At 37.0% G+C, this 12819-nt stretch overlaps 1 protein-coding gene across 2 annotated transcripts in view; it reads right to left on the bottom strand.

Moving 5' to 3' along the window:
• The window catches only part of LOC114490991 (ABI family member 3 binding protein), a 247096-nt gene that overhangs the window by 109747 nt on the left and 124530 nt on the right, over positions 1–12819 (bottom strand). Inside the window, exons 13-17 of one of the 2 annotated variants that reach the window (XM_036017995.1) lie at positions 12413–12484; positions 11868–11942; positions 2092–2157; positions 773–847; positions 162–236 (exon numbers count right to left, since the gene is read on the bottom strand). In XM_036017995.1, coding sequence (XP_035873888.1) covers positions 162–236; positions 773–847; positions 2092–2157; positions 11868–11942; positions 12413–12484 — 363 coding nt within the window. The remainder of the gene's footprint in view (positions 1–161; positions 237–772; positions 848–2091; positions 2158–11867; positions 11943–12412; positions 12485–12819) is intronic. The other variant, XM_036017996.1, reaches the window with a different exon arrangement.

Genomic DNA, 12819 nt, shown 5'->3' with positions numbered 1-12819 from the left:
AAAGAAGAATAGCAACAAAAAAATTCTTCACAATTTATGGGAGGAAATGAAGAGAAATGTTTACTACTAAAAATATTCCTAAAAGGACAATATAATTGGTTCCTTTCTGTCACTTTATCTGTTCTTTCAAAGCAAACAACTATACAAATGTCGTTAGTTACCAGGTGTTGTAGGTTGCATTTCAGGATGGGGAATGCTTTCCACTTTTTGAGGACCAAATGGTATTTCACTTGGAGCTGAAAACACAAACACCCCATCCCACCAAGTAATTTCAGTTAAAATGAGGTATTTTTTAAGAGTTTTAACATGCTTTTAGATGGTGTTACAAAGCACATGCTACAAGTACATGACTAAGGATAAAAATGCATGTAGTCTTGAAAGATGATGGATGAAATAATAATGTGAAGTGGGGAAAAGGTCAGAGTGATAATTGTTCAGTAGCTGACTCCAGGCAGATTCAATGCATGGGAGACAGTGATACAGGCCACAGGCACAAGATGGGATGATATGGATGATGAAAATGTCCATGCAGTTTTCAAAGCTTTTCATTCCTTTAAAGAGGGAAAGATATCTTCTATTACAGTACAAAGAAAAGAAGAGTCCAAAATGGAACACAGATGTCTGCATTATAGGAAAAAATATGTATATTCAGAAATAGGAAAGAAATAAATAATTAGATTGATGGAAAGAAATGGTCATTTGGAAGAAAGGCATTCACATGGATTTTCTTTTGATGGAAAACAAAGAACAATTTTTCTGTTAAAAACATTACCCAGTGTTGCCCTTGGCTGTTCAAGAGTTCTAGAAGTTTTAGGTGGGACAGAATCCAGAAATGGATCACTTGTTGCTGTTGGAATAAATGTCAACATTTACAAAAGCAGCATAAGGCCCCAGGAATAAAATACAAATTCATGAGTAATAAATTATGCCTCATATAGGGAAAAAATGTCAAGAACACTTGAGGGATTTCTGACCAACATTTTTAAATGAGTGATTCATTAGAATTGAAGATGAGCTCACTTTAAAAAATATATCTACTTTCTTTTCTAAAACTTTTAAAGATTGTTAACACTATTACAGATGTCTCCCATTCCCCCACCCTTTGCCCTCTTCATCATATATACTTTAAACATCAGAAAGCATGATAAACTGTGTCTCATATATTCAACTTATTTTCAACTGGGTTTTTTTTGGGGGGGGCTTCTTCTATTTCTTAACTACTGATTGAACCCACCTTTAGAATTCTGTTTTTTAAAAAAAAATTTTCTGCAGTTTACACTTATTTGCTTTTATTTATTATGGGACAAATAATGCTGAGATAAGGCTACACATCTAAAAAAATATCAGGCATACATGCATGTCTGCAAAGACCAGTCTCACTCACTCTGAATCTCTGCAGTGCCAAGTTTAGTAGGTGCTTAATAAACACTTGTTGAAAGGAAATATTGGACTGGGTTGAACTCACTGTAGTTGCGCCAGTAAGTGAATGCCAAAGATTAGACCAACTGATCTCCTACACACTAATGAATGACAGGATCATGCTGCAGCTGGATTTCTCACCTCAGCACTATTGACATTTAGGGCTGGATCATTCTTTGTTGTAGGGGCCTATCTTTTGTATTATGGGGGTTCAACAGCATCCCTGGCCACTCCCTAGATGTGTCAATAGCACCTCCTCCAGCTAGGACAAAAAAAAGTCTCTAGACATTTCCAAATGCCCCTGGGGGTGGGAGAGAGCAAAATCACCCCCAACAGGAGAACCACTGCTCCAGAGAAAACTCTGCAGGACTCCAAAACCTTTTTAGAATGATTCTGAGCAATAGAGCAATAGGCCATCTCCTTACTTTGCCTCAAGGGCAACCACCTGTCTGCATCTCCCACTTGAGCAGAGTGCATTTACTAAAGGATGTGAACACATGGTCACTCAATGGGAGGAGAGGGTAAAATTCACTTTCATGACACGATTGCTTTTTTTTCCTGCAAGGCTCTGGAAAGCACACTTTTTCATTCAGTAGAAATGAAAGAGAGAACCAGGTACATGATTGTCAGAACACCTGGAATCTAAGGCAAGAATTCAGAGGTTGGGTATACCTGTGTGGGACTCTGATATTTCAGGCTCATCTGATGTTGTAGGGCTTGAGTAAACATCATAAGCCGCTTTAAAAGAAAAGGTAAAAGAGATGTTAATTTTGACTGAAAAAAATTATATGACATATTTTTAATGCTAGGCTTGTCACTAAAGTGTAAGCAATCACTAAGATTTGCCTCTAGTTCCTCTTGCCCTGAACTAAACATCTTTATATAGCAAGCCCTGATGCTGGCCTCCAGGAGGATGTGAGCACAGTGCTATATATTTACAATAAAGTGGTGCCAGCTCTAAAGCAAAGAGCTTCCAAGAATATAAACATAAATGAAGTCAAATGGGAGAGATTTCCAAAGAAGGAAACAGCAATTACAATGAGGCTGCACGAAGTCTACTGCTTAGTCTTTCTACTTAGTGAGAGTTACCATCACGCTATCCTAACATTTGGACATCACTTCAGTTTGTAGAGCACTGTCTCATATATCAGCTTATTTAACCCTCTTAACATTCCTGAGAAATGGGTGAGATAGACGCTATCCCCACTTTACAGATCAAGGGGCATTATCTCCATTTCCTAGACAATGCTTTTGAGATTCACAATGGTGAAGACATTTGCCAGTGGTCACACACTGGGTTTGTCCAGCTCAGCATATTTCCATTGCATTCTCAGGTCCAGGAATGGCAAAGCTAAGACCAGTTCTCTTCCTCTCGCATTATTCCTTCTGCCACTTTACCTGATGGCAGCCTTCTTTCTATGTTTCTCCACAATCTAGGTGCACTTAAAGATAACGTTCATATTCTACATGAAATAAAGAAAGCAGGGTGACCTTTAAAAAAAGGTTTTGGTTTTAAAATAAGGATAATTTTCATGTTCACATAAATATTGAATCTGCAAGCAAAAACAGCATCAATATAGAAATGTTCTCTCTATTGTACCAAAGGCTATCAATATTTTGACAGGTGTACAGAAGCTGGAATGTTGTGAGGTAGATGTTACTTTCCTTGCCCATTCAAAATGGCTGTGCAAAATAAACTAGAAAGGTAGAGGGAGCCCCTGGAAAAATTTACTCATTGGGGCTACTTGTGATTCAATGGCAGAGTAATGATTTGAAGCACTGCTAGGTGAAGCTGTAAGAACTACCAGCCTGTGACACACTCTGAGAGGCAAATAGGACAGTGTATATTGTATTACACACTTCAAAGGCAGAAAATACATTTCAGCTTGTAAAGGTGAGCTTACTGCTTTGCAAAATCTTCAAAAAACAGAAAACTGAGTTAAAATGTGCAAGCATCCTGAGAGTAAATCCATTGCAGTGTAATGTAAAGATTTCTTTAGCCTAGCTACAATTTTAAAGGGTCAGAGGAGAAAGATTAACCTTTTAAAGGGCAGAAATGCTGGCAATTGCTGATCTTAATATTGTTTTAAGCCAATTTCATAGAACCATCAAAGTCAGCTTTGTCTACTACTAGATAAATTAAGAAAACTAACTGACTTTTATTTTACTCTCTCATACTAGGAAAGAAATTATGAATTAATAGCTTGACTTATTTATATTATTATTTTTGAAAATGGCCACAACTGTCTTTAGTTTATCCTAAATCCCACATTTTCCTTCTTATCTATAGTTACACTGGACCACCTTTCTTATTTCTGCATTTTTTGTTCCAAAAGTTGATATTTATTCACTCTTCTTCTATTTCTTTTCCATATCTGCAATTTGCTGCTCTAGTCTAGACTCTCCAAGCCTGGCTGCCATCCTCCTTAGGTTACTCTCAGAAGGTACTCTAGTAAGGAAAGAAACCCTTGTTCCACCATTCTCAAGCAATTGCAGCTCATGTCTGGATTACTGCTTCCAAACATTTTCTCAAACATACTTAAGATTAAAATAACACATTTGCCAGCAGGCTTGGTCCTTGATATTTCTATTTCTGGAGTTCATACAGTTGAGCAATGAAGAACAAGAGTGCTAAAAGTACACAAACGCCACTTGGTGGGAGTTTTACAGGGTTTAGGCAGCCTTGATCAGCACTGCCGCCTCATTTCGTTCAGGGGTTAAACAAGGTTTTTTTTGACTCTGAAGTAAGAGATGTCAGAGGAGAGGACAGTGTTGAAATGAAGCTCTCTAAAAATCAACAGCTATTGACTTCTTTACAAAACTCTTGTGTATGTATTCCTACCAGAGTAAAATGTACAAAATGGTTAGGCACCTCTGGCTTTTAGAAGGCTATAAAGTTGACAAATAGCTAAGAATTCAGGATGAACCCTTCTGTTTTTCAGACACTTTATGTGCTATCATGCATTATTGTTTAGAGGCAAATATCTTGTCACCATGTGTACTTAGTGGATGAAATGCTCCAGCTATTTGACATGGAGCGCTGTCCCTCACCTTTCACTCACAGAACATCAGTGAGACCAAAACTTAGAGGAGAAAGCTAATGTGAGTTAAACAGGTAGCTCCATTGCAAGGTGATAAAAAGCAATAGTTTCATTAATAGTTCTAGTTTTTTTTAAAGCACAGTAATGACACAGGCATAACTAAATTTTACTTTTATATTTTTCAGATAAAAATATATGAAATGGGCCATACTACTATTTTCTCATTTGTTCATAACTTCCTAAAACCACATTGCTAAATTGTGTTTTGTTGTTTGTACATTTTATTTTTACTTTAAAAAAACTGATTAGATGCAAATTCCATAATAAAAATGCTTTGATCTTGCTCTGGAAACCTATGATGGCACACAGACAAGTATTTCCAATGATCAAGAATTTATCAATTTGTTGTATTCGAATGCCATGAATATTAACAACTATGTGAAAGACTGCCATGTTTAAACATATATTCTTAGAGGAAAGACCCTCATTAGGACAGAAATTGTGACGCCATGCTCATTATGTACTCTGTTTATTCACCCCAAAGCCTGGTGCACAGCAGAGACTAAATAGAATCAATCTACAAGATGCCCACTACAATGAACGAATAACATTAAGTTTGACAGTGTGTAGTTTATGCTCTTAGTAAAGATAAATGAGAATAAATGAACAGGCCTTTAATTATTCTATGATACACATACATGTGGGTAAAAATCTGTCTGTACTCCACCATTACATGCCATATGCTTATGTATCCATCACCTGTCATGAAAATAGAACTTAAAAACATACATGAAGAGGCAATGGGAAAATACAATGTTACCATCAATAAATAGCTGATAAGAAAAGCATTTATAAACACCACACACAGAGTTCTCAGTGCCATTTACATAAATACATAATGCTTTCTTCAGTTCATGGGAAAATAAAATACCTTTCAGGTTAACCCTGAAGTTTGTGGTAATATTTTCTGCCAAAAAAAATGCTCATTAAGTGAAATCAAAGGCTGAGGTTATATATCTCTAAGAGGCTACAGTAAATCTGTAAACCATCTGCTAAACTCAAATTCTATTTTCCTGCTCTCAGAGCACCACCCATTCCTACTTTTTCTCTTCTCTGGGGCTTAATCCAGTTGGGTGGGCCAGACCCATGCTAATCAACACCTCATGGGCGGGCAATAAGGTCAAATGTGGAGTTCAACCTCTTCTCACCCTCCCTGAGCAAACCTCCTGGGCTAGGACTTTCCGGCCAGTGTAGGACTCTTTAGGCACACTGATCAGTTCAGCTTCCAAGTCTTTAAATAATTCATAAGAGTATGTACAGCAATTTACCTAAGTTCTACAAAGTACTGAAAGAGTTAAACACTGAAAATAATTAGTAATAAAGGTTCTTAAAGGTGGCTCCTTTTAATGGAATCTAATGAAAAGACTGAGGGCTACCATCCTCAGTTCTGACTGTCAAGGGAAGTCTAAAGATAACCATTGATTGTCTACGGGGAAATAAGTTTGCCAGAAGGACTAGTTGTCTTAGTAATAGTAAGTCATAGAACAATGGGTGGGAAAAAAACAGTTTGTCTGGACACCCTGTAGAAAGAACAGGCAGGAGAATTTTCCAAAGGTGAAACTAAACACATTTAGTCATCCTGGATTATATAAAGAAATAAATGATTTCCTCTATTTTATTTGGGCTTTAAATTCCTCCTGGTACTAAATGATGCTTTTTTAAGAGGATGATCAAGTGAATTAAGGAGGCTTAACTGATGACATTATCAAGTCAGAAACAGAAAGTTGATTTCCTAATGGGGGGAAGGGGGGAGGGTTGGGTGGGTGGGCTGGAATGGGAGTAGGGGGGAGAAAACTGTACTTGAACAATGATTAAAATAAAAAAAAAAAGAAAGTTGATTTCCATCTGCCACCTAAAAGCATACAAGAGCATAAGAATCATGTGTAAACCCCATCTGGGGAATGAGAAACACAAAGCATTGAAGCTGCATCTCCCAACTCTGATGTCCACAGAAAATACAAAGTTGGTCATGGCATCATTTGACTGCCTGAGCCGAGGCAGGGCCTGAGCCCAGTTTACAGAATGCTATAGGCTGCCACTTGAACTGAACAGCATGGCAGAGTGGGGTTAATAGGATATTGCCATTCCCACGGGGGTGCAAAGCTTCTTCAAATAATGCAGCACATTCCCTTAAAAATTTTTATACAAGTGAAATTCAGATCCAAAAATCATTTGGTATGCTCATATGTATACAAGCTTAAGAGTCTTTTTCTTCTCTCTTCCTTTTTATTAATTAAATAATTTATTATTATTATTATTATTGTTAAGCATCTATACTATTTCAGGAAGTTTAGGATGGTGGGAAGAAGATGCATTCAATGCCAGAGCCCACTGTATTAAGAGAGGGCACCCCTTATGTACTGTGAATTAGATTAAGTAACTTACACATTGTTTCTAAAACATAACAACCCAATAAAAATATATATTATTTCCATTTTATAGATGGGAAAACTGGGGACCTAAGAGGTTAAGTCACTTGTCTACAGCCACATAAATAGTAAATGGTTGAGCTTGTTGTTAAGTCAGCTCTGTCTCATCCTATAGCTCACAGATCAGTGACCACATTCACAATGAGAATAAACTTCAGAGACTGGCCACCCTTTCTTATGGTCCACTTGCTCTTTCTTAAAAATCTAGAAGACACCTGGCTCTAATTAAAGCATTTGATTTACTCTGTTGCACTATTCTGTGAAAATTTCAAAGGAAGCTATATGACATTATTTCACTTGTAACATGGAGCAGTTTGTAGGAGAGATTCAAAAAGAAATGAATGATCATCTAGTTTTTGCTTCTCTGCCTATTCAAAGGCAAGTGTCTCATATCTTCTTAAGATAAAATAGAATGATAACTCTCTTTGCCTCTGGAGACTTCAGAAGGATCAATGGTATATGATGGTATAAATGCAACTCTGAACCTATTAATAGAAAACTGCTATGTATATGCAAAATTATACTATTCCAGTGAAGAGTGATCAACAAATACATGCATATTTATGCAGTGCACAGTTCTTCAGGGTGGGGGTGGGGCTGGAGAGCTTTTCTGGAACTCACTCTGTGACAACACGGAAATCATAGTCAGCTGGCCACCTTCCAATAGAATATAAGACCAGTTCTACTTAACATTGGAGAGAGTGACTGTTCTGAATGATTGTTACAAGCACTAAAGAATTCCCGAAATGTGGCCAACTTTTTAAAAATATAGACTTTATAAATAAGTTGGCACTCTGGCATGTAATTATAGAGCAGATCTTTGTAATTTCCTTTCTGTACCTTAAGGAGAACTGGATTTGCTGAGAGAATCATAATCAATCAATCCTACTTAAATGTAATTTAGAGAAAGTTTAATACAAAATACAATTCAAATAATGAGATCGCAAAATGCAGCACTAGTGAAAGATTAGGAAAAATAGGCTGAAAGTGGGGAAGAATATAGTTAATGAGTATACTACTAAGATTTCCTGGAATATTCCAAATTCCAAATACCCTGTCCTAGTCTTGTCCTAAACTATTGAAATGACCCAGGGATTTCAACGTTCAGCACACAAATTAGAATTTCCACATATGTTTTTACATCCAAAAGTAATACAGAAATCCTTTGGAGAGCATGTGCTCTGACGATCTGATACAGAATCTGAAGTAAATGTGGAAACCAAATGTAGTAAATGCCAAAGTAAAATGGGTTTTACAAATGGTATTGATAAATCACGTTTAATGGTTGATAAAGAGAAAAGCAGACCCTGGCATCCACTGCTGGTTTGGCCCCCACAGCTCAACTTGGTGTTTTCCTGCAGAACATCAACAATTTGAAAGAACACTAATTTCAGCAAGACCACTTGGTGACTAAGATGGATCGAGACAAAAACAAGAGCACTCTGTAATCGTGTACACACAAACAAGTGAACACAAAAACTACTGTCCCCACTGCATGGCTAATGTAACTAACTGCTGCTTCTTTTCCAATCACAACTTGAGCTTCACTCTGTTCTTCTTGTCTTCTCGTTAAGAATGATAAAGCTATTCAATCACAAAATTATTCCACTCTCGGACAATATCCCATCGAGAGCAAAGTTTTACTTCCTTGCACCCTCCCCAGAATCACCTATAACATAAGGCCAAGTCCCACAGTAAGTCCTTTCCAACACCGTCTTACTGAAAGTTCCCACAGTTTCTCACGATATGTGTTTTCTATTGTTACAGTGAGTAAATAAACCTAACTTTGTTCAAATACAGGTGTGTTCCTGCTGGTCTTTGATTGGAAGGAATTGATATAGTAAATATAGATGCACTGTATCCCAACAGAGAAAACAAAATATGCTAATTTTGCTATAATAATGCCATTCATACCAGCTAAATTATACCATTTCTTCAAAGGATATAACAACTAAACATGGATCAATGGTTTTATGGGCCAGGATTCAAATACTATCTCTGCCTCTTTCTCTTCTTCATTTTCAAAACAATCACATTCGAAAACCATGTATGTAATTGGAAAATAAAATAAATAATCATATACACTGACCTAAATAGGAAATACTTAGTACATGTATAAATTCACACAAAATTGATCACAAGAAATAAGAAAGGCTAAAATCAATGAAAGAATGGCAAGACTATATCAACTCTTTAAATCACAAATAATATATATATAATAAATAATATACATGATAAATTTTAATTTGAAATTTAGCATGTTAGGAAGGTGCCACAGAATTCTTATATACAAGAGTCAGATGTATAAGCATTACGGGCATTAGCAAAAACAAGAGATAACAAACACCACTTGGAGAAACCAATCTTATATTGATTTGAGTCCTCTTGTCCTGCAATTAACCGCATTTGATGATTCTATATGCACCATGTGAAATATTACAGACTACAATGATAAGGTAGTGCTTCTCAAACTTTAACGTTCATACAAATCATCCGGAGATCTTGTTGAAAAGCAGATCCTGACTCAACAGATCTGGAGAGCACAGTCCCAGGTTCTGCCTTTTTAACTAACTCCCCAGTGACGCCAGTGCTGCTGGCCAAGGGGCATACCAAGTAGGGGAGGTAGCAAGTGAAAGGCAGCAAGGGTGGGCTGGGAAGCTCCCAGGCTATGCTCATGCCTGCAGTCATCACCTGCTGGGCTGTTACAGCCCACGACAACCCCACACTTGTCCACAAGGCTGGCAGTCGACAGTTGGAAGTTCTCTGGCAGATGAATAATAAAACTGCTTCCTGCTACATTATCCACTACTTATATTCCAAAAAAAGAACAATCTTTTAAATTCCTTTTATGAAATTAAAGGTAAAAAGAACTCTGCCTGTAATGGGATTTCTAATCTCATCTATCTTTGTCTCTTTGTAACTCTACCACCTTCACTTCCCAACATATTCTTGTCACTCCCGATGTTTACTTCAATTCAGGCTTCGTATAGAATTCACACCCTAGGCATTGAAACTCCATATGGTTTCCTTGAGGCTTTGGTTAGTTTGCCCTTGAATAATCATAGGCACCAAAAGCTAGAGCCTGCTCAAGGGAAACCTTGGGGACCCTGTGTCTCCTATGTTACAACCCAAAAGCAAAGAGATAAAAGGGACCTAAAAGGTCATCTGGTCCAGTAGCCCCACAGGTTTGTTTTGGGAGAAGTGATGCTCATGGACGTGGGAGGCAGGCCGGACCTGTTGCAGTGCAGCAGATAAACCATCACACTGCCCTCAGACTAGCTGCAGTCACACTGCGGCTGTGTCTGCGTGATGCTGATGGAGCGAGAGGCTCAGTATGAACCCTGCTCAGGACCTGGATCTTGGACTCCGGTGAATTGGACTGCTAAATGTATTTCCATACTCACGTTAAATAACCTCACTAAAATTTCTGGGTCAGTGACTAGGGGAACTGTGGTCTAGAAAGACCCAGTCTGAGGCTTCTCTGGACTGGCTGACAAGTACAGATAAATTGCAAGAGTTCTCCCACTTGAGAAAAACTAGGAGAGATTAGCATAATAGACATGCTTACTTTAGTTGATACATCCTTGTATCTTTTGCTGGTATCTGATACCATTACACATATTAGAGAAAAGATAATTTGACTAAGATCTATGTGTCTGAAGGGTCATTCTCATCCTTTCCCAAACTGGCCCTCAGTTGGGCTTCTTACGGAAGAATTCACAAAATATCAGTTATATAACTTTATTAGCTGAACTGCTAACTACATTATATACTATATGTGCTCAAAAAAATGACAACTAAAAGGTACACAAAACATTTAAATACAAACAAGTAAAACAAAAATCATGGAAGTAATCACACTAAGTGGTTTCTGAGGTTTTCTTATAATCCTCATATGATGAATGTCAATTGTCTTTAGTTGACTGCTAGATATCAAAGAAAAGATATGTAGGAAAATTTTTAATTGAGAAAAATCTATTTTAAAAAAGGAGAGCTACCTCCCTTTATCAGTTTTAGTGGTGGAACACAAGAATTCTCAGGGTAAAAAAGCCACTTGTCACAATTTACAAAAAGAGCAAACTAAGACCCAGAAAAGTAGAGAAGATAGCTAAAAAATATGACTAGTTGGAAAGCCGGAATTGGAAATAAAGTCCAGTATTAATGCCAAGACTTGTGATCTTCCCTCTACATCACAATATATTCACTGATAGATTTTAGGATTTAACAATACTATCTTGCACATGGTAGGCTCCTAAATATTCATTGTTGACGAACATAAGGTATGGTCTGAGGGGCAGTGGGAGTCACCTACCCTGCCCCACTCAGGTAGATTTGCTGATTGCCATCGGCAGGTTCAGTCGACTTGAGGATACAATACATAGGGGCTTGGAAGCCTTTTGAAAAGTTGGATCTTGATGCAATGTCCTATCATTGTTCCCTGGGCCCCAGGTCATACAGCTCACTTCCAGGTATCTGGTACCACATTTGGCACATAAAAGGTGCTCAATAAATAGCAATAATTGCCACTAAAACAATTCATTGCTGAAAAAGAAGCAAATTATCTATCTGCAAGGGAAACAAATTTATCTGTTAAATCAGACCCGTGAGGATGCTTATTTTTGTTACTGCTCTCAGCTCTCTAGAAAATCATTGAGCGAATGCGTAGTTTTTCTCCTAGCCAAAGTTCTAATTAGATATCCAGGTGTTAAAAAACAGATCTTTAAAACAAATGCAAAAATGTTTTACTTTTGTACTGAGGGAAAAAAATAAGACTCATTTAAGTATCAGGAATGATTTATAGCTTTACCATTTACTACAAAGTATATTCATAATCAACTAAGGGACCTATAAAAATAAAAACAAAAAGTTATTTAACACTGTTGTTCCAATCTATTTTTTAAAAAAAGAATGTAATTACCAGTTTGAGGCGGTAGAACTTTGGAATCTTCAGATGTTTTAGTTATAGGTACAGTCCATGGCTTTTCACTTGAAGCTACAGCGAAAAGAAAGGGAATTTGCTGAAGATTTTGTGGGGAGGACAAAGAAACAGAAATAGGTTGCTGTTGTGGCTGACTACCAGAATCCTGCAATAAAAAGCACATACTGATCCAATCAAAAGCCATTATCTATCAAGAAGAAATCAATATATACTCATCCCGAGAATGATCAGTGACTAGAGAGAGACCAAAGCTTGGTTTCATATTCTCAACATTTTTGAGGACAAAAAGCTAACTTAATGTGCTATGTAGAATTAACAGACTAATGATTGTTACTGAATTTATAAAAAATCCAATCAAATAGGGTTTGTTTGTTTTTTAAACCAAATCAACCACTTGTTCAGCCAAGTTAATGGAATTTATCAGTTCTTTGAAATTTGCAGAGATGGGACCCAGTAAATGTGTTCTCCAGAATTAAGTAGTCACCACCCACATCTTAACACCAGATTTCAGGTGCTGTTATTACCCCAGCTTCCCCCAGGTTTCTCAAAAAGGAAGGGTGTTTTTGCCTGAGGAAATTCTGGAAGTCTTTTCGGAGCTGTAAAGAAACACATAAGAAATGTTATGACTTGAGGTACAAGTAACAGAGAAAAGATTTTGCTAAAACAATCACAAAGAGGCAAATTACTCATGTAAAGTAAGAGACTGTTTATATTTCTTAATCCCGTGTTTCAATACTGGATGATATAATAAAGCTTTTAAAAAAAATAATCAAACCACTATAATTGAAAATTTTGAGTACTACTTTTCATTTTTATTAGTTTTTTAATTTCTTCAGCTATGTGCATGTGTGCTCTTAGATATACTTCATTTAGATTCATATTAAGCACCAAACACATCTGAACTGAAAAAAAATGTCCATCTACTAGCTAT

This window comes from Phyllostomus discolor, chromosome 2, assembly GCF_004126475.2.
Source record: "Phyllostomus discolor isolate MPI-MPIP mPhyDis1 chromosome 2, mPhyDis1.pri.v3, whole genome shotgun sequence".
NCBI classification, from domain to species: domain Eukaryota; kingdom Metazoa; phylum Chordata; class Mammalia; order Chiroptera; family Phyllostomidae; genus Phyllostomus; species Phyllostomus discolor.
The sequence above is the reverse complement of the archived record's forward strand: the minus strand, read 5'-3'. Positions and strand labels throughout refer to the sequence as shown.